This window comes from Medicago sativa, chromosome 1 (assembly GCF_051527215.1).
Source record: "Medicago sativa cultivar Bolivia chromosome 1, Bolivia_mono, whole genome shotgun sequence".
Classification (NCBI taxonomy): Eukaryota; Viridiplantae; Streptophyta; class Magnoliopsida; order Fabales; family Fabaceae; genus Medicago; species Medicago sativa.
Window position 1 is genome coordinate 54,535,488 of NC_140749.1, and position 25,944 is coordinate 54,561,431.

General features: G+C 34.3%; 4 protein-coding genes and 2 pseudogenes across 4 annotated transcripts; 1 reads left to right on the forward strand and 5 right to left on the reverse strand.

The window, feature by feature from the left end:
• The first annotated feature begins 446 nt into the window (after positions 1–446).
• On the forward strand, positions 447–2,337 carry LOC146955429 (magnesium transporter MRS2-F-like). Its single transcript, XM_085710067.1, has 2 exons — positions 447–1,712; positions 1,908–2,337. Exons 1-2 carry the CDS (start codon positions 1,038–1,040, stop codon positions 2,166–2,168), a joined length of 936 nt encoding a protein of 311 aa, XP_085566193.1. The 5' UTR covers positions 447–1,037; the 3' UTR covers positions 2,169–2,337.
• A 10,270-nt stretch (positions 2,338–12,607) lies between these two features.
• Positions 12,608–13,900, reverse strand: LOC146955430 (F-box/kelch-repeat protein At3g23880-like; annotated as a pseudogene).
• Positions 13,901–16,818: 2,918 nt separating this feature from the next.
• Positions 16,819–18,087, reverse strand: LOC146955431 (F-box/kelch-repeat protein At3g23880-like). Its single transcript, XM_085748482.1, is given in 1 exon segment — positions 16,819–18,087. A coding segment is annotated over 1 exon segment (1,269 nt).
• Positions 18,088–20,213: 2,126 nt separating this feature from the next.
• Positions 20,214–20,558, reverse strand: LOC146955432 (F-box protein At4g22390-like). Its single transcript, XM_085748484.1, has one exon. The coding sequence runs from the start codon at positions 20,556–20,558 to the stop codon at positions 20,214–20,216; it is 345 nt and encodes a 114-aa protein (XP_085604610.1).
• Positions 20,559–22,492: 1,934 nt separating this feature from the next.
• LOC146955433 (uncharacterized) lies at positions 22,493–22,984 on the reverse strand. The gene has a single exon (XM_085748488.1). The coding sequence runs from the start codon at positions 22,982–22,984 to the stop codon at positions 22,493–22,495; it is 492 nt and encodes a 163-aa protein (XP_085604614.1).
• A 2,326-nt stretch (positions 22,985–25,310) lies between these two features.
• Positions 25,311–25,910, reverse strand: LOC146955434 (uncharacterized; annotated as a pseudogene).
• Between the last annotated feature and the right edge of the window lie 34 nt (positions 25,911–25,944).

Here is a 25,944-nt window from a genome sequence, read left to right on the forward strand (position 1 = left end):
CTACATTACAAATAATAAAAGTAATATTTAATATAATCAAAAATCAGATTTTTTAAACGAAATTGTGAGAATATGGATCTATGGTGTAGGCAACTCAATAAAAAATGGGGGCCACAGAAATGAGCATAGTACAAATTACTCTTTTTGCAAATGAACAAATTATTGGGGGAAAAATTTGTAATAAAGACATGCATGTTATAAAGTAAACTAAAAGCACGTGATCAAAGAAGATGAAAGTTTTGTGTATGATTCTCTTCACAAGTATATTTTTCCATTAAAATATGAGTCTTATTTATAGGTCACAAAATGAGCAAGTGAATGATCAAAGTACTTAAGGACCACTGACCATCATTTCACTTGCGGGGGTTATAGGAAGGTGAAAGATTAAGGAAGGACATTCATTAAATTATTTATTCATAACACTCTTCCTTAGATGTCCATCAAGACATGTCTCATTAAAACCTTGCTAGAAAAAAAGAATAAAATATCCTTTTACATAATACATGTATTTCTCCCCCTCAACAATACAACAATCTCTGAGTCGTTGAAGACATTTTTTGTATCAGTTGTTCAAAAACCACTGCTAGTACAAAAGATGACAAAACAACTAAAACAATTATTTCACGTACACAAGAGAGAGACACACAAACGTAATGACCAACTTAAACTTAAACTTAACTTTTGACACAAACGTATGACCAATTTACAATGATTTCTTTCCATCTTTTATCACCGTTTCCTTGTTTCTCTATGTTTTCAAAATAATAATGGTAGTGAACTGAATTGAGTCCTCTTTGCCATTTCCATCAAATATCACCTTTTTCCTAGTCTCCGTATGTATTCTCTTCCAAGCAATAACGCACAATTCAAAGCAGCAAAGTGGTTAGAAAAATATCACCCAAATTAAATAAAACAACTCCTAAAAACAATATTGGGAGTAAAACACAGCTCATCTTCTTGCACTCATTCTTCATCTCTTCGCTCTCTCATAAAAAACACAGCTCCTCTTCCTAAAACCAGAAAAAAGTATAACAAAAATGATGAGGGGAAAAAGCAACGAAGAGCCATGGCTGGTGGTCGATGGCACGGGAGAGGCACATCTGTTAGAGTCTGGAGAACATGAGATCATGAGACGTACTGGTCTCACCGCAACTGACCTTCAAATTCTTTACAACCCTTCCACTATTCTCGGACGCGAGAGAGCAATAATCGTCAGCATGGAACACATCAAAGCCATCATCACTGCTTACGAAGTTTTCCTCCGAGACCCTTCTTCCACTTTTGTTGAGGAACTTCAAGCCAGGATCCTCCGTTACGATGCAGCCACCACTCCTCTCCCGTTTGAATTTGCAGCCCTTGAGGTGTGTCTTGAGGCCGTTTGCAGAATGTTGAAGAATGAAACAAAGATTCTGGAACAAGAGGCACGTCCTGCTCTAGATGAACTAGATTCAAACATAAGTGGTAACAGTTTGGTTGTTGTTGGAGAGTTGAAGATCCGGTTGGATGACATAACTGCTCGGGTTCAAAAGGTGAACGATGAATTAGATCATTTGTTCCTTGATGCAAATTTGAGTGAGATTCATCTCACCAAAAAACAACAAATGGAAGAAAACTCCTCTACCACCACCACAGCTGCCACTGGCGAGCTTGAGCTGGACATGCTCGAAGCATACGTCGATCAGATTAACTATACTCTCCGCAAACTCTCCACGGTATCCTCTCTATTTCATTTTTCATTGTTCTATTCTTAATTTTACATCTCTTGTATTAGCAACTACTTAAATAAATTTTATTAATTTTCTGTCAGATATGGATATCATTTATGATAGTTTGACATAATGTAGTTTAATAAATAATTAACTTCTCTGTTGTTTACACTTTCTTATTTTCTTGGTGTTATCATCAAGCTGAGGAAGAATGTTGAGGACAAAGAGGAGTACATCAACGATGTGCTAGTTTATCAACAGGAACGTAGCGCACAAAAGAGATTCAAGCTGACCATTGCACACGTGGCATTAACTGGATGTATTACTGTGATTGGTAGTTTACGCAACAACGTTTATAATGACGGAGTTTTTCTCTTCACCGTTGGTATCTGCATTGCTGTGTTCATATTCTTGTATATGGGTGCCATTGCCTGGTTGAAGCACAAACGCTTGTTAGATTAAGGTGTAATTTAGTTGGAAAAGATCCTAACAGATTTTTCTAGTACATTATTGTGTGGACAAATCAAAGGTTGTTGTGAAATATGAGTTAATTTTTGCAAGTTGTTTTCTTTTCACAAATACAACGATATGATTTTCTATTTCAAGAGATTGATTCATTCTTAGTTTTTACAAAGGAAACTGATAAAATAATAAATATAAAATAATTTTATTATCAATTTGAGATTCCTAATTATGATCTGTAATTGCAATTGTGATAGGTTGCAGTTGTGATCACATCAGCTACATTTACCGCAACTGCAATTTTACAGCTATGATTTGAGTGTCAATTGCCTTTAATTTTTTTTTTTTTTTGGGTTTAAGTTTCCATGCCTGTATCACGTTTTCCAAATGACATAACAATATGTAGAAGGAACTTTGTAAATTGTAACCTTGGGTTGTGGTTACATCATGTAACACTTGCTGCCAATTTTTGTTAATATTTTTTTTTTTTTGAAGAAGCCAAATTAACACACGCATATATTTTTTTCCAAATAATTTTGGTTTATTTTTTTGCTGCCAATTTTTGTTTAATAATATTTTTTTTGCTAATACCTTGATAATGTTGTTGAGTAAATGATGGCTATTCATTCTGTACCTAAAACCCTAAATTTCATTCCTGAAATGACTCTGATTCTAACATCAAACATCATATCCTTCAAGAAAATAACAGTGTAATGCAGTAGTAATTTGTTTTAGTTATCCGTGCTGGTGTCACGAAGGTTTGTTAGCTTCATTCCCAGTTGCAGAACCTAACAAGAATTGAACCGCACGTTAGATTTGTCTGTAAGGCACTGTCGTTATATCATCCATGTATAGAGTCAGAGTCAATTCTTATTTATTCTTCTTCTCGATATCATTTATATTCCTAAGCTTCATCACTGATATTTGAGTTCCTAATCTTGGGAGCTTGAATGTTATCCATATTTTTTCTTCTACATTGATCAATTGAGTTCCATATCTTTTTCTCTGTGCTTACTAGTTGACCAAAGAGGAGCTTAATTAGTTTTATTGATGGTAGATTCCACAACAAGGCATCAAAGTATCGTTTTTGTGGGTTTGTTAACAGAGGAAACTCAACCATCAAGGGAGCTTGATTACTTTTGTGTACTTCACAAGCTACAAATAACCAATCCTCTAGGGAGTAGACAGTGTTGTCTCTCTAAAATCTAAACTAACATAAAAAAGAAACCTAATGAGAATAGGTCTTCTTATCATTATTATATTTAAAACATACCTAAACACACAAATTCATTAACTTGGGTCTTGTCTACGGGGTCTGCTAACAGAATACCACACTCAGATATTCACGCTTATCATCAGTTAGAATATCCGTGTCTTAAATGTTTAATACATGTACCCTTGAGAACATTACTAGCTTTTTTGAATATTCTACTGCTACACATACACCAAATCTCAGTATACTGCAGTTGCCAATTTTGAGTACTTTGGCATAGTTTCTGGTTGTTGATGTTTAATTCTTGTGTAAATCCTTATTGTCGAACTATATGTATGTGCTGTGATGAAATCTTTTACTGGAATAGGAAATTCACTTCCTTAAACAATAAGTTATGAGGAGGTTAGGTCTTTGGGGAAACAAATATATCAGCATAGGTGGGCGGATTGTTCTTATTAATTCGGTGTTGAGTGCAATACCTATTTTTTATCTATCCTTCCTTAAGATGCCTGCGAAGGTTTGGAAACAAGTTGTTCGGATCCAGAAGGATTTCTTGTGAGGAGGAGTTAGTGGGAGGAAGAAAATGAGCTGGGTGAGTTGGGAAGTGGTGTTTCAATCGAAGAAAAATGGAGGCCTAGCCTCAAAGGGGTGAGGGATGTGAGAGCGGTTAATTTTGCCTTGTTAGCTAAGTGGCGGTGGAGGTTGCTGCAACAGGCTAGATCCTTGTGGAACGATTGTTAGTTGCTGTTGTGAAAGTGACTCAAAATTGGAGTTTGGAGGCCAAAATTGATGTTTGCTGAAAGTACAAATCGGTGGCCGATTTGGAAAATCGGTGGCCGATTTTGGCTGCCTTTTGGGAGGCTTTCTGTTCGGGAAAAATCGGTGGCCGATTTGGAAAATCGGTGGCCGATTTCGCGTGCTGTTATTTTTCAGAAACGTATTTTTGGGCCAGATTTGTTACAATTTTATGGGAGTTTCTTTTACTATAAATATAGGCCTTGTATCAGACTATTGAGAGAGAGATAGAGGGGGCTGAAACAAGGGTTTAGAAATCAAACTAGGGTTTGTATAGAGTTTGTCTCTTGGCAACAAACTAGGGTTTGAAGGTTGATTCACCTTGGGAAACACTATTAGGATTGAGTCTCTTGGTTACGGGAAGAGGCTGGGATTTGGGTAGAATTAGGCGGGAGACTTATTCTTGTAACCCATTGAAATCTCTTTTGTAACGTTACTCATCATATAGTGGAACGGAGGGCTGCTCTCTCCCCCAGACTAGGTCAATTTGGACCGAACTGGGTCAACAAATTCTTTGTGTTCTCTCTTCCTTTTCTCTCGCTGTTGTTTTCTACTTTTGGCTTGTGTTTATAATTGTTCCATACACTTTGATTTTGGTTGCTTAATTATCCCTTGCTCCACACATCAAGTTGTTATTGGTGTGAGTTTTTCATCGAATTCGCAACAATTGGCGCCCACCGTGGGGCAAAGGTCAAAGGATAATCAAGTATCATGGGTTCAAAGTGGGATATTGAGAAGTTTACCGGCGATAACGATTTTGGGTTATGGAAGGTAAAGATGGAAGCGGTGTTAATACAACAGAAGTGTGAGAAAGCTTTGAAGGGTGAAGGTTCATTACCGGTCACCATGACACGAGCGGAGAAGACCGAGATGGTGGACAAGGCCAGGAGTGCCATTGTCTTGTGCCTCGGAGATAAAGTTTTGAGAGAAGTAGCAAAGGAACCAACCGCGGCATCGATGTGGTCAAAGTTCGAATATTTGTATATGACAAAGTCTTTGGCTCGTCGGCAATTCCTAAAGCAACAACTTTACTTATTCAGGATGGTAAAGTTAAAGGCCGTCATGGAGCTACTTGTGGAGTTCAACAAAATCATTGGTGATTTGGAGAACATTGAGGTGCGTCTTGGGGATGCGGGTGCTCTGATGGTGTGGTGTTGTCTGGAGGATGATAAAGGTGATGTTTCTCACCTTGGGGGTGATGCCTGGTAGAGCGGTGATCGTCTGGAGAGACGTTAAACACTCAACATCAGCCTGGAGAGGCGGTGGTAAGAATACTCATGATCTACCGGTTGAGGTGGAGGTTCAAGGAAGACATAGTGGGATGTACTCATTTGCTAGTTGAGAGGTTGGAAGCCCAGCTTTAGGTGGAGTTGAACACACCGGGAGTGGTACGACTATGGAGGACCTTGGGTGCTATGCTCTAGTGGTGAGCAAGGGTTTTCTTCATGAAGACGGAAGGCATTCCGGAGGTTGAAGAATGTATAGCACGGCTTGTGGAATTACCCTAAAAGTCCAAGGGTGATTGGATGCAAGGTGATCTTCAAGGAAGCGGGAGATGTCTCGTATTGAAGAGGTATGGTGTAGTCTTGTAGAACTACCTGAAATTCCTAGTGTAGTTTGGATACAAGGATCTTCGAGAAGGCGGAAGACATTCCGATGGCTGAAGAGGTTAAGGTGTGTACTTGTGGAACTACCTAAAATTCCTTGAGTAGTTTGGACACAAGGATCTTCAAAGGGGCGGAAGGCATTCCGATGATTGAAGAGATTAGGGTGCAAACTTGTGGAGCTACTTGGTGTAGTGGGAAGCAAGGGAAAGAGCAGCAAGGTGTTGATGTTAAATGGGCATCATCACTAATTTGGAGTCAAGGTGGAGATTGTTGTGAAAGTGACTCAAAATTGGAGTTTGGAGGCCAAAATTGATGTTTTCTGAAAGTACAAATCGGTGGCCGATTTGGAAAATCGGTGGCCGATTTTGGCTGCCTTTTGGGAGGCTTTCTGTTCGGGAAAAATCGGTGGCCGATTTGGAAAATCGGTGGCCGATTTCTCGTGCTGTTATTTTTCAGAAACGTATTTTTGGGCCAGATTTGTTACAATTTTATGGGAGTTTCTTTTACTATAAATATAGGCCTTGTATCAGACTATTGAGAGAGAGATAGAGGGGGCTGAAACAAGGGTTTAGAAATCAAACTAGGGTTTGTATAGAGTTTGTCTCTTGGCAACAAACTAGGGTTTGAAGGTTGATTCACCTTGGGAAACACTATTGGGATTGAGTCTCTTGGTTACGGGAAGAGGCTGGGATTTGGGTAGAATTAGGCGGGAGACTTATTCTTGTAACCCATTGAAATCTCTTTTGTAACGTTACTCATCATATAGTGGAACGGAGGGCTGCTCTCTCCCCCAGACTAGGTCAATTTGGACCGAACTGGGTCAACAAATTCTTTGTGTTCTCTCTTCCTTTTCTCTCGCTGTTGTTTTCTACTTTTGGCTTGTGTTTATAATTGTTCCATACACTTTGATTTTGGTTGCTTAATTATCCCTTGCTCCACACATCAAGTTGTTATTGGTGTGAGTTTTTCATCGAATTCGCAACAGTTGCGAAATATGGAGATGGTTTCCTTCACAAATCTTCCTGGGGAGAGGAGGTGTTTTCCTTATTTTTCTTCAACTTGGTGGAGGGACTTGCTAGCTCGATATCTAGAAAGGTGGGAGACGGAAGCTATACCAAGTTTTCATCGGCTGTTTTTTATTTCTGAAAATAAAGGAGCTAAGGTGTCCGAGGTGAGTGCGAGGGATGGATCAGTTTGGAGGTGGAACCTCCTTTGGAGGAGAAGTCTTTTTGCAATTGCTCGACCATATTGCTTGTGCTTAATGTATGTGTGTGATGTTCCTCCTCGGTGTTAAGTTATTTGTACCAATGCTTGGTGTTTTATATATGGATGTATTGGATGATGGATTCTCTTAGGGGATGATGGATGTAAAGGGAATGGTGGGAGTAGTGTGAAGGCTGTCAATCTAAGAACTTGGATATATGGGTCCGGTTGGATTGACTTATTTGGGCTTATCTACTAAAGTTTTGTGAGACTGTCAGTGAAAAGTTTTGAAAACAATTAGTGACAATTTACGTAAAGCATGTTTCAATAGTTTTCCAATGTCGCTTATGAAAACAGCCGATAGTATAGATGAAAAAAGATTAACTTAATTTCATCTTTTGCTATAAAATTAGCTGATGACAAGTGTTTGTTCTATACGAATACGACACTGATAAGATTTGGAATTCAATTGGCTAAATAAAAATTTGATTTCCATGTCTCAATAAATGAAGATTAATCAATAATCTTTAATATGAAAATTGTAGACATCACTGTTCTTTGTCACCACCATACAAGTGTAGGCATACTCTGTCACGTTAAAAAGATAAAATCTTCCAATACTTTCATATACAATTATAATGGCCTAATCTTGGCAAGTCCAAAATCTGCAACATATTTGGTAGCATTTACCCGAACCCTTTAGCTCAACATTTTACAGGCATGCCAGTTTGACTCGATTTCACTTCCTCTCCTTGCTTCTTGCTTAATTGGTGGAGGAAGAGCATAAACAAGTGAGCGAACAACTGATAAGTCACAATCCTGTTTTACAAATTAAAAGTAGCTAATTTACTCGGTATTTCGGCGTCACTAAAGATGGGACTTTATATTGTATACAACTTGCTTCTATTGCTCTACTAATATTTTCTTCTTCTTAACAGACACTAATGAAAAAAAAAATAAGAACATTGCACCCTCATGACAACATCAAGGGGAACTAACTAACAAGATGATCATAAATAGAAGAAATATCAAGTTCATGTGTCACATCTCATAGGTTACACTTCATAGTGTTCATTAGGTTTCAGCAAGATTGTGAACGTCAGTGACAAAGATATGCTAACAGGTCCAATCCTCCCTGCACAATCTTGGCATGTCCAACCCTTTGGTTTCCATTCCTTATCCAGCAATATGTTACTAGATTTAACGTCGTTAAGCATAACAGGTTTATCATTGAGAAACTAACTAAAAAGTACTCCAATTCTCTAGCTGAAACCAATTCAATGTCACACCTTAGCCCCCCACACAATTTGCGTCTTCCTACATTTGGTAACAAACTCATAAACAAGCAAACTACTCTAAGGAGATTAAAATTAATGCACTGCTAAATTATTGATAAATTAAAAAGTCATGCCTTGGCATCTTGAAAGTAACGTTCACTCACAGTTAACTGTTCCATCCAACTACAATATAAGATAATTAAAGAAATAACATGATTTGATATAACTAAAATCCAATACTTAATCAACCTAGAATAAAAAATTACAAGGTGAAGGATTATCAACTGGCAGTAAATTTATCCGTAAATTCATGTGAATTGTCGCGATTATCAAATTCTGAATGATTAAAAGTAGAATTTGTACCAAAAAAAGAGTAGAATTTGTAGACCGACTCATTCTCAATGTAAACTTTTGAGTGTACTATACTTAAGTCAACTGTATCTTTATATTCTTTGAAGTATTATTTTTGGAAACGTAAATAAGCCATTTCAATTTATCATCATCCTCTTTGAAGCTGAGAAGCACATGGTTGTCGTCTTCAGAAATATATACTATATTTGTATAAATGCAATTGCCAAACGGAAACGGATCAATTTAATCCAAGACATGATAAACCAAACATCATTGACTGAGTCGGAATAAAAAAACTAAGCACAAGCAATCCCTTAGCATATGATGCAACCGATATCATTCCATAATCAGGCTGTGAAATCTCTTGCAAATCAAGAGAAACGATAGTATGTGAGTTACTATATAACACATTAGAAAATGCAAACCAATAAACTGTGCCACAAAGCAAGAGAAACGATAGTAGGTGAGGTACTATATAATACAAATAAATTTGAGTACCATTCCAGCCACTAAATGAGGTTTTGTTCATCATTTCTTTGTATTTTAAATTCGCAAAAATCTACTCTAACACCATCTTTTACAATGACACAAGAAAAAAATCAACATCTAAAACCTAATTACGAACAGTGCATAAAAAATATATAAAACTATAAATATCTCCACATTATTTAATTTTATTTGGGGCCTGTTGATTGAACTAATTGGATAAAACCATAAATATTTTTTTAAAAGTAAAAGAAGTATTTTATTTCCGTAACATTATTCTTGTAAGCATAAGGTACAAATGCTGCCAACAGAAGTGTGCCGTCTATCTCCACTCCTCTTTCCTAAACCTTCATGTTATCAGGAGAGATAGATACAACATAGAGAATTTATCCTAGTTCATCCCATAACACTGGATTACTTCCGGTCTCCTTGTACTTCCAAGGAATTTTTCCAAATCAAATTATGATTATAATAACAACACTAAGACAACCTGGTCCTAGATTTCCTTGCCTAACCTAGAGAACTTTCTAATCTCAATCAAGAGATTTACACTAACAGGTTGTTTTTACAAAAGATAGTTTACACAAACTCTAAGAGTAGTAAACAGAATTTAAGCACGATACACTTAAAGTGTTTTACCTGTGTTTTTGGTAAACAATAGGACTACTTTTGATTATTACAAGCATTAACCCATCATACTCATTTCAAACTCATCCTGTATTAACTTAGAAAATTCCTTGCAAAGAGATGCATTAGTAGAACCAAATATTATATCATCAACATAAATCGCACAATTAAGATATTTTTCTCAATTGTCCTTCTGAAGAGTGTTGTGTCAACTTAACCTCTTTTAAAATTATTTTCAAGTAAGAAATTACTTAGTTTATCATAACAAGCTCCAGAGCTTGTGTCAGACCATATAGTGATTTCTTAAGCTTATAAACATAATTAGGATGTTTTAATTCCTCAAAACCTGGAGGTTGTTTAACATATACTTCTTCAGATATCACACCATTGAAAAATGCACTCTTAACATCCATTTGATATAATATAATGTCATGATTTACTGCATAGAATAGAAGTAGCTTGATTGCTTCCAATCTTGCAACTGGAGCTAATGTTTCGGTGTAAACAATACCCTCTTGTTGACTATAACCTTGTGCAACAAGTCTTTCTTTGTTTCTAACAACTTCTCCTTGTTCATGGAGCTTGTTTCTGAACACCCATTTTGTTTCAATAATGTACTTTTAATCAGGTTTTGATCACGGGGACTTGCATCATGATATTTACTATTAATAAATCTGAGATGTTCTTTATTATGTTTGCAATTAATAAAGTTTCTAGATTGCAACAAAAAAATAAAGTTTCTAGAATATATAGTTAAATTAATGGAACATTAAATGTGACTTAATCGTGGGATCCGATTGACATATAAAACATTATTCTTAAAGTATTTTTACTCCATCTTTAAATAATATTTTTTTACAATAACTTTATAAAAATTGGGACATTTGTTTTGTGGTGTCCGGGGTTCGAACCCTGGACTTTGCATATATTATGCATTGTTCTTACCAACTGAGCTAAGATCACGAGGACAATAAATTGGGATAATAGTAAAGCATAGAGATTATTATATTTGTACACTAATGAGCAAATCTCACGGGTCATGGACACTAGATATCAAGTCTATACATATGTATAAATATTACAACTAATATTTATAGCGGATTAACCCATTATAATAATACTACATAGTATGTTTATAATATAAAACGTATGATTTAATATAATTATGAACTTTACAAAAAATTAGAGAATTGTGAGAAATGTGGTACATTATAAGGAACGATGCCGTTAAAGTTAAATGTAATACACAATAAAATATGGTGCACATGAATGAGTCTATAAATAAGTCTCACTCGGGAGCTGAAACATAAAACAAGTTCAGAAAGCCATATATGCTCTATAAACCCTAGTCTCTCTGTATCTTTGTTCGAACTGGCTAGCCTACTCATCAGAGAAGTTTTGTGCGCACGTGGATGAGTAAAGACATCGCTGCACTTGCTTTGCTCATTATCAAAAACAATTCGACTATAAAGGTTATGCCCTTTAAAAGGTAAAATTTATATCACTAATTCATGTCATTCGTATTGATCCCACGAAGGAAAGGAAATAAAAAATTTAAATTCTGTTGTGTTTATGTTTGATTTGGTTCGCTATTTCCCTTCATGTCTACTCTGCTGCCTGTGTTATGATCCATGAACCTCTCTTTTTGCCAGACAGCAACTTTGCATCTCTGCTGAGTCTGCATGGTTTCTTTCTTACCTGATTGTGCGATTTGGTCCATACACAGACACGTAAGTGTGTAATTGTGTTGTTCTAACAAGGTTCTTTCGACTTGCATTCATGATCTCTCTTTTCTCCCCATGGGTTTTTTATTTGTGTTTTTTGTTGGGTAAGTAGAGGCATTGTTTATGGAGAAGATTATGTGCCTAATGAGACAGGTGATCTAAAATTGTCTTATTGCTAAGTTTGTGACTTGCAGATCCATAAGGGTTAAGTCCATAAGGTTCTCTCAAAAATTTCTGATGATCAATTAAGAAGTTTACTGAACTAGTGGTTGAAATTGGCAGACTTTGAATGGTGGTTGAAATTGATTGAATTCATTTTATGAGAAATAATTTATGTTATCAATAAACTTGGCAAGAATACTAACAGGCAATGCTTTATTTTCAACTACAAAAGTGAATTATGTGAAACTCGTGCAAAAATGAAACAAATTATTTGCAACAAATAGTATAATTGTTCTTTTATGTATGAGGCCACAATCTCCCATTTGGTAACAACTCATAATGATAGGACAAAGACAAGTTAGATATTCAGTACAGTACAAGGCAAGAATAAGTGTGAGGATTCAAACCAAATATCCGGTTCTGCTGATAAAATACATATTTTTAATAAAATGATGGTGCCACTGTAATTTTGTTCAACTCAATGTGATTCCAAACAAACAACATTATACAACACCAAAACCAATCGGCACCCAGGAAATAGTCGCATCGCATCAACAAAAAATCCACTCGTATCAACGAGAGAAATGAGTGGTCTCAAGCTGTTTAACAAAATGATGAAATCCTTTTTTTGTTTGGAAATGCACGGTTTAACATTAAGGTACAATAGGTTATGAAACTATTGTTACATATTCCAAGCTATTATGTAAGGTTGATAAACTTATTCTCTTGTTTTACACTTATTCTTACTCTGTTAATGTCTAAATATTAATTTCTACAAATTGGTCCTAGTCCATCTAGTTAACAAACAAATGAAAATTAAGAAAACTTCTCAAGCTGCAAATTTCATTAAATATTAATTAACAAAATAAAACATCAAATCAAAATAAAATAACATAAACAAAAGTTAGGATTTCAACAAAAAAATTGGGATTGAATCTCAAACGCAAGTGACATTGATAGCACATCATCTATATCCTAATATTATAAATTATAATCAAGGAGATATCAAACTTTCAACATAGATTTTTGCTTCTACCCAATCAGACCCTTGAATCTCGATAATCTTTTTAATATCGTTTCTGGCATCATAAACAAACCACTTCAATAATCTATAATCCTTTATCAAGATAAGCAGCACTTGGTTTTTATCCTCAGAAATATCGACTATCCTGCTAGAAACTATGTAATTAGGATAACGATGGCGAGGAAGACGAATCAATTTAATCCAAGACTCTTTATTTCCGTATATCTTCATAAGCCAAACATCAGTAAAAGAGTTAGAATAAGCAAATAGGCACAAGCAATCCCGCATCACACCCATGGTCAACCTAACAAAATCTCCATAATCAGGCTGTGAAATATCTTGGTAAGATTCTTTCCCCAAATCAAGAGAAACAATGGTGAGCGAGCAACTATCATTTACACTGGAATATGCAAACCAATTAACTGAGCCGCTGACAATAATTCCTGATTCACACCCACGAGGGACGTTCGTAGAAGGGAAATTGTGAATCCTTCTCCATGAATGCGTGCCCAAAGTGTGAACTTTAACTTCAGTTTTGCAAGTTTTTACAAGAAGATTATTAAAATATTCAAACTCATAACAAAAAACAGAAACAACCTTGTAATTATCAATGAAAGGGTCATAGCCAAAGCATAGTTAGTATAACCCATAGTATAACCCATATTAGGAGATGCATAATATTCTGGTGGAACTTGTAAAGATGGAAGTTCCCTTAATTTTCTAGTTGAAGGGTTCCAAATAACGGTGAGATGCCTACTAAGATTGAAACAAAGGAGACCGTCGCAAGAACCAATTTGGAAAGGATAGGTAGAGGCATTATAAAAGGAAGAGCAATCAAAGGAGAACATACCATCGTAGGTGAAACTAGATATGAGTTGAAGAGAGTCCACTTACACTCAACTGTGATGAGGGTTTCCATAGGGTTGCGATGATGTGGTGGCTTTTGGTTGTTGACATTACACGAAGGTGCTTTTTTGCGAAATTGCGATCATTTGAGATGAAAGAATTCCACAACTTGCAGACGCAGAGGAATCGTAAGAGGCACTTGACAGGGAGTCTGCACAGGATTTCAGCCACGAGGTCGAACGTAAGTTTTTCGTGGTAGGATTCAGGCTGCTGCCTCTTAGTGTTTGAGATCAGAGAATTCCACAACTTGCGGAAGAATTTCTTGACTGGAAGTGTTAGGGCTCCGGGCAGTCTGTGATTCTTCGTGGTAGTGTTTCCTTCCGTTAATGAATAAGAAAAAGAAGAATAGGTGGCCATTTGGATATAGAGAATTTGTTAGGTTACATCAGCTGCAAGTAAATTAATCAATAGTATATATAGAGTAGGGTTTTTCATGGCACGTTGCATGTTTATTCTGGATTTTTTTTTTTTTTGTTTTTTTAGGGAATCAAAATTTTTTTATTTTTAAAATCAATATTTTATTTCACATAAATTTTTCAACAAACTTTTGAACTTATCCACTAAATATTTTATTTAAATTTTTATTGAATTCCTAATATTTTTTTTTGAGGGAAATTCCTAATATTTTATGTAGCAGATGTATCTCAAGAAATTACATATAATACTATCAATCCTCCTTTCAAACATAATACAATACTTTCAACTTTCAATGCTATCCATTTTTTTAAGGAATTAAATGCATCACTTTTATTTAAATAATTTTTATTTTCATTAATTAATGTCTACTTCAATTTTTGCATTATTTGTTTCAATAAATATAATTTTTTTATTATTGTTCAAATTTACAAAATTGTTATAAAAAAAATTAAAACTGAATTTTTCTTTGAATTTCCAAATATTTCCTTCAATTTTCATCATATCCACAGAAAAATTCATTCTACCAAAAACTATTATAATTTAGTTAAAATTTTAAATTATTGGTTATATTTTTTTGGTTATATTATTGGTGTCATTGAAATAAATAATCATGATTAGTTTGATTTGTTTTTTTTTTCGAAAGATAGTTTGGTTTGTTATAACTTGAAAGCAACAAACATTTATATTTTTAGTTTTAATCCAAATCAAAATTTCATAAAAAATAAAAAACACCGTTAATAATTTTCAAACGTTAGCGCAATAAAAATAGCGCAAAGACGGACACGTGAGTACTACATAGGGCTGCGGTTATGGTGCATAAGGAAAATCCTTATGCACCCTGTATAAATCCAGAAATGGTTTTTGTGAGTTGTACTCCAAAACCATTAGATGTACTTAATGTTTTCCAGCACCCTGCATAAAATTATAGTATGTTGTATCCAAAACCATTTTACTGTGGAAATGGTTTCTGTGAGTTGTGCTCCAAAACCATTTTTGGATTTATGCAGGGTGCATAAGGATTTCCTTATGCACCATAACTGCACCCTACTACATAGTATGTCTGTAATATTAAATGTATGATTTAATATAATTACGAAAAATTAGAGAAATGTGAGAAATGTGGTACATTTTAAGGAACGACGGGTTAGAATGAAATGTAGTACACAATAAGATGTTGTGCACATGAGTGAGTCTATAAATAAGACTCATTGGGGAGCTGAAACATAAAACAAGTTCAGAAAACCGTATATGCACTATAAACCCTAGTGTCTTTGAATCTTTGTTCGAATTGGCTAGCCTGCTCATCAGAGAATTTTGTTCGCATGTGGACGAGTAAACACATCGCTGCACTTTCTTTGCTTGTTATAAAAAACTATTCGACTATAAAAGATTAAAAGTTATGCACTTTCTTTGTACTTTAAACAATTCGACGAGTAAACGCATCGCTGCACCACTGATTCATGATCATTCGTATTGATCCAACGAAGGAAAGGAAATAAAAAATTTAAATTCTGTTGTGTTTATGTTTGATTTGCTTCACTATTTCCCTTCATGTTCTACTCTGCTGCCTGTGTTATGATCCATGAACCTCTTTTTTTTTGCCTGACAGCAACTAGGCATCTCAACATGGTTTCTTTCTTACCTGATTGTGTTATTTGGTCCATACACAAACACGCAGTATTGGTTCTTTCGATGATGTGCCTAATGAGACAGGTGATCTAAAATTGTACTGTCTTATCGGTAAGTTTCTGACTTGCAGACTCATAAGGGTTAAGTCCATAAGGTTCTCTCAAAAATTTCTTATGATTAATTAAAGAAGTTTAACTAGTTAGAGACAACATTCAAAACATAACTTTAAATGTATAAGCAGAGTTTGAATGGTGGTTGAAATTGATTGAATTCATTTTATGAGAAATAATTTATGTTATCAATAAACTTGGCAAGAATACTAACAAACAATGCTTTATTTTCAACTACAAAAGTGAATTATGTGAAACTCGTGCAAAAGTGAAACAAATTATTTGCAACAAATAGTATAATTTTTCTTTTATGTATGAGGCCACAATCTCCCATATTTGGTTAGAACTCATAAACAAGCAAACTAATCTAAGAAAATAATTATAGGACAAAGACAAGTAAAATATTCAGTACAGAACAAGGCAAGAATAATGAGTGTGAGGATTCAAACCAAATATCAGGTTCTGCTGATAAAATACATATTTTTAATAAAATGATGGTGCCACTGTAATTTTGTTAAACTCAACGTGATTCCAAACAAACAACATTATACAACACCAAAACCAATCAGCACCCAGGAAATAGTCGCGCATCAATAAAAAATCCACTCATATCGAAATGAGTGGTCTCTGATTATGAATCAGTCAATATATAACTCTACCGCTTAAAAAATCATATTATTCTACATACAAGATTAATTCTTCTTGGATGAAATCCTTTTTTTGTTAGGAAATGCACGGTTTAACATTAAGGTTGATAAACTCATTCTCTTGTTTTACATCCCAATCAACTTAACATGTACATGCAATCTATTCAACGTACCTGCAATCTATTACTTGGGAAAGAGCTGTGTAAAATTAACACTTATACTTACTCGGTTAATGTCTAAATATTAATTTCTACAAATTGGTCCTAGTCCGTCTAGTTAACAAACAAATGAAAATTACAAAAACTTCTCAAGCTCCAAACTTCATTAAATATTAAGTAACAATGATCCATGAAGCTTCCAACACTCAAAACAAACATCAAATCAAAATAAAATAACATAAACAAAATTTCAACATAAAAGTTGGGGTGACATTGATAGCAAATCATCTATATCCTAAGATTATAAATTATAATCAAGGTGATATCAAACTTTCAACATAGATTTTCGCTTTTACACGATCAGACCCTTGAATCTCGATAATCTTTTTAATATCGTTTCTGGCATCATAAACAAACCACCTCAATAATCTATAATCCTTTATCAAGATAAGCAGCACTTGGTTTTTATCCTCTGAAATATCGACTATCCTGCTAGAAACTCTGTAATCAGGATAACGAAGGCGAGGAAGACGAATCAATTTAATCCAAGACTCTTTATTTCCGTATATCTTCATAAGCCAAACATCAGTAAAAGAGTTAGAATAAGCAAATAGGCACAAGCAATCCCGCATCACACCCATGGTCAACCTAACAAAATCTCCATAATCAGGCTGTGAAATATCTTGGTAAGATTCTTTCCCCAAATCAAGAGAAACAATGGTGATGGAGCAACTATCATTTACACTGGAATATGTTAACCAATTAACTGAGCCGCTGACAATTATTCCTGATTCACACCCACGAGGGACATTTGTAGAAGGGAAATTGTGAATCCGTCTCCATGAATGCGTGCCCAAAGTGTGAACTTTAACTTCAGTTTTGCAAGTTTTTACACAAAGATTTTTAAAATATTCAAACTCATAACAAAAAACAGAAACAACCTTGTAATTATCAATGAAAGGGTCATAGCCAAAACATAGTTACTATAACCCATATCACGAGATCGATGCATAATATTCTGGAGGAAATTGTAAAGATGGAAGTTCCCTTAATTTTCTAGTTGAAGGGTTCCAAATAACGGTGAGATGCCTACTAACATTGAAACAAAGAAGACCGTCGCAAGAACCAATTTCGAAAGGATAGACATTGACATGATAAAGGGAAGAGCAATCAAAGGAGAACATAACATCGTAGGTGAAACTAGATATGAGTTGAAGAGAATCCAACGGGTAAGACGTTACACTTACACTCAACTGTGATGAGGGTTTCCATAGGGCTGCGATGATGTGGTGGCTTTTGGTTGCTGACATTACGCGAAGGTGCTTTTTTGCAAAACTGCGATCATTTGAGATGAGAGAATTCCACAACTTGCAGACGCAGCGGAATCGTAAGAGGGACTTGACAGGGAGTCTGCACAGGATTTCAGCCACTAGATCGAACGGAAGTTTTTCGTGGTAGGATTCCAGCTTCTGCCTCTTAGTGTTTGAGATCAGAGAATTCCACAACTTGCGGAGGAATTTCTTGACTGGAAGTGTTAGGGCTCCGGGCGGTCGGTGATTCTTCGTGGTAGTTTTTCCTTCCATCAGTGAATAAGAAAAAGCCATTTCGATAGAGAATTTGTTAGGTTACATCAGCTACAAATAATCAAATCAATATATATATATATATAAGGCAAATTCTATGGTACGAAGATACTTATATTAATACTCCATCCGTTTTTAAATATAAGCAAAATTGACTTTTTAGGTTCACATCATTAATTGAATGAACCCTAAAAAGTCAATTTTGCTTGTATTTAAAAACGGAGGGAGTAGTTAAATGAGTTGTTTTTTAAGGAAAAAATATTACTTTATATCATTTATAATTATAATAATTTAATCTTATTTACTAAGAACATCAACGAAATATTAATTTTTTGAAATTTTTATTACTCATAATAGAGAATATTGATTATTTTTTATGATAAAATGTAAAAATTTAGTATGATTCTTATAAACAATGAAATTATGTTATTTCTTGTGAAACAATATTTTCTACAAAAATAAATGTTGACAAATAGCTATTTATTGCAAAAAAAAAAAAAAATCCTTAATTTATAGAATTTAAGAAACAGGAGTACCGGTACACCTCAATTAGCGAGTGTACCATAGAAGTGTCCTATATATAAAGTATGGTTTTGTATGACACGCAATTTATTCTCAAAATTTTCTTTTATCATTATTATTTTTTAAATCAATACTTTATTCGATATAAATATTTTAAAAAACTTTTGATATTATCCACTAAATATTTTATTTAACTTTTTGTTGAATTCCTAATATTTTATAGTAGATATATCTCAAAAAATTACATATAATACTTTGAATCCTCCTTTAAAAAAATATATAATAGTTTCAATATCATCCATTAAATATTTCACTCTTTTTAATGGATTTAAATACTTAACATTTTTTTAAATAATTTTTGTTTTAATTAATTAATATCTACTTCAATTTTTTGCATTATTTGTTTGTTAACCTATAATTTCGACAAACTCAATCAATGCAGTCAACATGGGTTGACAATTTTGTGTTTTCAGGAATTAAAGTCTTTATCTTCAGCATGAGAATTTCGACAAGGTATGGACTTAGCATTGGGAGTAGTTTAAAAGCTTTGAAGTTCGACAAAATGTGAGTCAGGACGCAAATTGGTCGAAGTCAAGTTCTTGTTGTCGAAGAGGGAAGAATTCAAATTCCAAAAGCAGTAGTTTCCTTAGTGAAGACGTGGGGGACAAGCGGCTTTCGATGGAGGAAGTGTTGCAGTTAGCTTTATCTAGTTATCCTTACTATGTATAAATAGTAGTTTTTCATATAAAAAATAGGTCGCAAATCACTTATAGAATTCTAGCACTCGAAGTACCAACGTCTAGAAAAGAGTCATACATAATGTATTAATAATCAATATTGAATTGCATAACCTTCCGGTATTTCATTTTTTTCTTTATATTTCCACTTTGCGTAATTTTATTTGGAGCAGGCTGATTATACTACTTATTTTTTGCCCACTTCCAAGAGGATATTTACAGGAGAATAGAAAATGCAAACACTAAAAAATGTATATAGATTGAACTGAACCCTGTTGCCAATAGATTTACTTGTCTATGCAATCAAGCTGAAAAAATTTATTACCATTAAAATCCAATTTCATGTGTCACAATATTGATCCTTCATATTTGTCAAAAGGCTACATATGTGCTAATATTGAATATTCTTAAAATCACAACAACACATTTGTATTATAACATAGTCAGGTTAGTTAGAAGATAATTTGAAGCATACATTATGAAGTTTGCATGTGCAGCAGTTAGCAGTAGATGTACTAACAAACATACTAGTGACTTGACATAACATTTAAATCCTAAATCCAATCTTATAAAATTATACCAGAACCATCTAATGCAATGTGTGATTGTAAACAATGTAAAATTGTAAATGCATAATGCATGGTGAAGAACCAACAACTATAACTAACAAACAGACAAATGATAATAACGCAACAACTTCTGAAGTTGCAAATTTCATAAAATAACAATGATACATGAAGTCGGCGGAAGTCAAAGCAAGCATAAAATACATCAATAACACAAACAAAAATGAACATAAAAGTTGCGATTGAAACTCACTCTCAAATGACATATCACAACATCTACATACAAGTCCTAGTATTAAAATCAAGGTAATACCAAACTCTCAACATAGACTGTTGAGTCTGCAAATCCACAATCTTGAGTTTCGAAAATCTTTTTAGTATCATTTCTAGCATCGTACACAAGCCACTTAAATTTAGGAATCTTTCTAAACAAGAGAAGCACATGGTTGTTATCCTCGGAAATGTAAAGTATCTTGGGCCTGTCAACATAGTCACGATGATCACCAAAGATAGGAAGGCGAATCAATTTCATCCAAGACTCTTTATTTCCGTATTCTTTCATAAGCCAAACATCAGTAAAAGACTCGGAATGAGAAAATATGCATAAGCAATCCCTCATCATACCCAAGGTCAAGTAAATGGGCATTATGTAGTTAGGCTCTGAAATCTCTTGGTAATACTCATTCCCTAAATCAAGAGAAACAATGGCTAAAAATAGTCCCTCAATTTTTATGTTTTTGATGTTTAAAAATTCATATTTAATTCATGTTTTGTTAAAATATTTTAATTTTTTTTAGAGATCGTCATAATACTCTACACATTTCTGAAAATTTCATTAAAAAATATAAAGGTTAAACACGATTTGACTAAAAAGTAAAACCAAAAGTGGTAATGAAATTTTTTTTTTTTGGGATTCAAAGTCTAACAAAAAATTTAGAGGGCTAAAACAAAAAGTTGATATATTTACAGGGATCACAAACATATTTAACCTTAATTGTTATGTTAGTATTTCTCTTTGCCATGATTTGAACCTTGTCCAAATCCTTAACCCTTAGTTCAAATTAGTTAAGCTATCCGACCATCAAAAAATTGTGAAAGATTGAATTGAGTTTTTGATCTATGTTGTTTAGGCTATTTAAATAACTACTAGAAATGTTCTTTACAAGAAAAAAATCACTACTAGAAAAATAGAATTGGTACTACAAAAGAAACTGAATTTTACTAAGGCCGCCTTTTACTAAATATCACAACGTTATTCATACTATTGACAGTATGCAAAACTAATAAAACCAGACGTTCAAGAAATGATCGAACTAATAACGTAGAACTATGGGTGGGTGAAGTAGTTCAACTCATTCGACCGACCTTCAAATTGTTTTCCTCTCTGCAACCTGTGGTTTCTCTCTTGATCTCTCCCTCTCACATCCATACCTTTTTACTATTTTTCCTAATATTCTCTCACTCTCTCTCCTCTCATCAACACAAATTCTGCTGAAAATGCAACAACTCGCGCCCCTAAATTGAATGACTGTACATTTCTCTAATTAGACCCTAAATTTGATTGGGTCCTTTCAAGAAACAAATAACTTGCCCCTAGCTTTGATGATACTAATTTATTGAGTCAAAGATTTGAAATTTGTGAGATGGAAAAAACATTTTTCCTTCATAGAGGCAATCATTATATATTAATTATAATTAATTAAAATATTTTTAATAATAATAAATGTCATTTACAAATCTATGCCTATAAATAAGTTATGTGAAAACATTGAATATAGATCTTGGAAATAAAAACATTGAGAAAAGTTATGGTGATGAACGAGATGAAGAAATGTATCACCATGATCATGATGATGTTAATGGTCATGCTTGTTGTGACTAAAGTATGCAACGCAAATCAATCTCTAGATACTAGTACTGGAAAATATTGTGATGATTGTAGGTTGAATTGCGTGAAACAATGTGGTTCTTACTTTTGCGTAGGAACATGTATGGAAAAAAATTGTCGTTGTTGCGTTACCAAAGCCCCTGCTTGCGTATAACAATTAAGGCTTGGAGGCTCACAACAATATTAAATAATTATTTGTTTGTTATGTGGGATTTCACAAAAGAAAATAAACTTAATAATAAATAAATAAATTATAATTTATAATGCTGGGTGGCCAATTTTAGTTATCAACTTTTTACATATTATATTTTTTTGTTATTTGTTTTTAGATTAAATTACACTTCCCTTTAGGATCTATTTGGTTCGGGTAAAAATGGAGCGGAGGAGAAGAAAGAGGAGAGAGCAAATTTATTATATTTGGTTGATTTTCAAGCTCCAAAATTTTCCTCCACTATACGCTTTCATTGTTGCTCCTCCATGAAATATTGGTTGCCTCTGCAATCTCTTATGTGTTGTTTTCTTACCTTTCTTGCCTACAATACTTTGGAGTTATTATTGGCTCTTCCTCTTCCTCCATTATTGAAATTGTCACGAGCTCTAGCTTCACCCATCTGACTGGATTCAGCAACGTTGTTGAGGTTCACCTGGCTCTTCAAGGCTTCCTCCTTTACTTTTTCAGTCTTTTCCAATATTCAGTTGACATGGCTTTCGATACTTCCCTGCAACTCTGCTACCGACAAGGTATCGGTATTGTGGGACTCCAATATCGTAGTCACCACATGATCATACTTCATCGGCATAGTGCGTAGAATTTTCTCCACCACCTTGCTATCTAGAATATCTTCTCCATACACCTTCATCTTGTGGACAATATTTATAACACGACTAAAATATTGATCTACTGTTTCAGAACTTGACATTTCATACCTTTCGTATTCTCTACGCAAAGACTGCAACTTTGATTTCTGAGCTTTCTCCACTCCTTTATGTGACAGCTTCAATATGTCCCACGCCTCTTTCGAAGTCTTCGTATTTGCTATTTTGCCGAAAATTGAGTACTCTATTCCTTGAAGAATTTGTGATAGTTCCAGCTGGTCCCTTCTACGAGCAAGTTCATCAGCTCCTTGTTGTAAACCAGACTCCACAAAGCTCCATATGTTGTGAGCTTTAAGATGTGTTGTCATCATAAATTCCCAATAACTGAAATCTAATTCAGAATTCAATTTGGGACCGAACCAAACGATATTGAAATTATTGTTTGACATATCTCTCTCAGAATATGCTTACAATAATTATGACACAATGAGAACTCTTGTTCCTCACACACTCAGACTATTTTTGACACTGACACTTGCAGGACCTAACCTGCTCTGATACCAGTTTGATATCAGTGGGACATATAACACACACAAACTCACTAACAAAGAGGCACAGCAGACAAGAGAATTTCTTTGAACTCAATATTTCATTCACCGAAACTTGATGGTTCAATATGGTACAAGCATGTGCATTTTATAGGCTTCTAAACTTAATGCATAAGAAAGTAAATTGAGTTACTAGATTTTTCTACATAGGTGGTGCTAGATTATTCCTATATTATTTGTAGAGATATGTTAGTTTAAAAATGAGGCATTGTGGATTGGATCAATTAGATAAATAAAAGTTTTACACAATCAGACTTTATAAGTTAAATCTTATTAAGATTAAAGAATACCAACCGCTTGGGAGATTTGAGTTTCAAGCATTTTAGTATGAGTAGCAATAGAGTCTACCTTAGTATTGAGTTTGGAAAGAGAATCATTCAGAAATCCGGTTTGGTTTTTAAGCTCTTGGAGCTGTTTAGATTGATTCATGACATAACTTTCCATTAAAATTATTCTAGGTAGTGCTAGTACTTAGATATTTTTACTCTAAGCAAATACATAGCCTGTTCTAGATTATTCCAGGTTGTGCAACTTAGATTTTTTCTAGTCTTAATGGCAAAGAGTAACTCCAAACTTCTATACTCTTCTAGATATTTCTTGATTTAATTTCCAACAGTTTGGACAAACCCCCATTTTATTCCTAGAAAATGTAACACGATCATATTAATATGCGACTCACAAAAAAATACAACTAATCCTTTATTCTTTAATCTTGTTGGAAATCAAGTGTGAGTTATTATATCCCAGAACGATTAGAAATGGAGGAAACGTTAAGAAAGGGACTTAATTATATACCTATTGCCTTAATGTTTTGGGGTGGAGATGTGGTGTTTAAGTCTCTTAGTGGTCCTGGACGTTTAGCCCATTGACACTCCTGTTAGCAGCTAGTCGATTTCGTTTGTTACATAACAGGAGTTAATTCAGTGAAAGGACGCACTAACTTTGGCTTGATGATGTGTTCTCAGAGACAAAAATGAAAGAAAACCCTTATTTCTTCTTAATTATTCTTATTGTTGTAACTTCATCACTAAATTATCATCTGATCATCTAAAATGTACCAAATATGTAACCATATCACTATGAAGAATTACTCGATATGAGTCATTCATGCCACAAAAAGGAAATTCTAAAATGAAAAGAGTTGCAGGAGTAGAACTAGAATACAAGACTTGTGTGTAACCATATCATTCCCACAATCGAAAAGTTCTTGATATAAGTCTATACGTTTAGCTTGAATCAAAGTTTGTTGTGTACTTAAATCTCCATTTAACTAATTAGCTTTTTTGTATTTCTTGTTTTTGGTTTTAAAAACCTTGGAGTTCATTGTTATAGTGAAAAAAACTAATCAAATGTGTCAAAAACTGGATATGTCAGCTGATACTAATTAATTTACACAACAAATAATATGTACAGTAAAAATTTCCTGCAGTTTTTGTTTCTTTTTGTCAAACTGACAAGTATTATTCTATGGTTGAATCATTGCAAAAGCTTCATGTCAACTTCTTATGTCTGATTTAGTATTCCAGGTCAACATTATGTCACAGAACATCTTGCTACTAGATCACTGCCAAGAACGCAGAAGACAGGGGATAATAGGAACCGGAGAGTTGCATCAAAAACAATAGCTACTAAGTTTGATCTTGAAGAAGAGGAATATCATGCAGGAACATGTTGACAGAAGAAGAATGAGGTTTTCTCTGATTTCCTTTCATTTTGGTCTGTGTACACGTCAGCATGTTATTTGGTCGTTCTCACTAGCTAGCCACGTCAGGTTTTTTGACTAAAGTGTTTGACATCACGAACAAAAATGACTAACGGAGTAAAGGATTAAATTGTGTTTGTTTGCACGAAGGAACACTTTTGGGGACTAAAGTGATGGTTTGCCCAACTAGTGTTTATCGAAATATTTTGCATCTCATTTTATAAAAATTGGTCAGCAAAACCAACCTAAGTAATCCAATCAAAGAGAAACATGCCTCCTTTACACTTGCAATGTCTAGTCTCTTTGATCATATCAACATGGACAAAGATAAATAAATAATAAGTCAATCCTAAAACACAGTTCAAAAAAATTTGAAAAACTTGACTAGCAAAATTTGACAAACTTTATCAGTAACCATTTCTTTCTCAAATTAGAATCCAATCCTTGTTCTCCTTTTATCTTCCAGAAAATCACATGCATCTAATATCAGCTCGTCATCCAAGTCTGGTATAGCCTGAAGCATGGTCATAACATTACCTACAGAAAAATGATCTTATCTTTGTTTTCAAGGCAACCGACATCAGGGGCGTTTTAGAAGCAATGGTTCTTTATCTGCATTTGTCAGAGGCTGAGTTTTTCTGGTAGAGTTCCTCTCACCGCCTTCATCTCTACTAGAGTTCTTCTCACTGCCTTCATTATCTGCATTAGCAAGAGGCTGAGCTGATCCGGCAAAAGTACTTTAAAAACCTATAAAAATGTTGCATTGTGGAGAGGCTGAGTAATAGTATCTTAGGTAAAATTATTTCCACCAACTATATGCAAAATGTTGAATCAGGGGGAGGCTGGGAAATGGTATCTCTGGAAAAACTATTTTCACCACCTATATGCAACGCTGCATTATGGAGAGGGCTGAATACTGGTATCTCCGGTAAAATCATTATCTCCTCCTAGATTCGAAGTTGCGTTTGGGAGTGGCTGCAACATTGCACATGCCAAAATAAAAAGGAGCTTACAATGC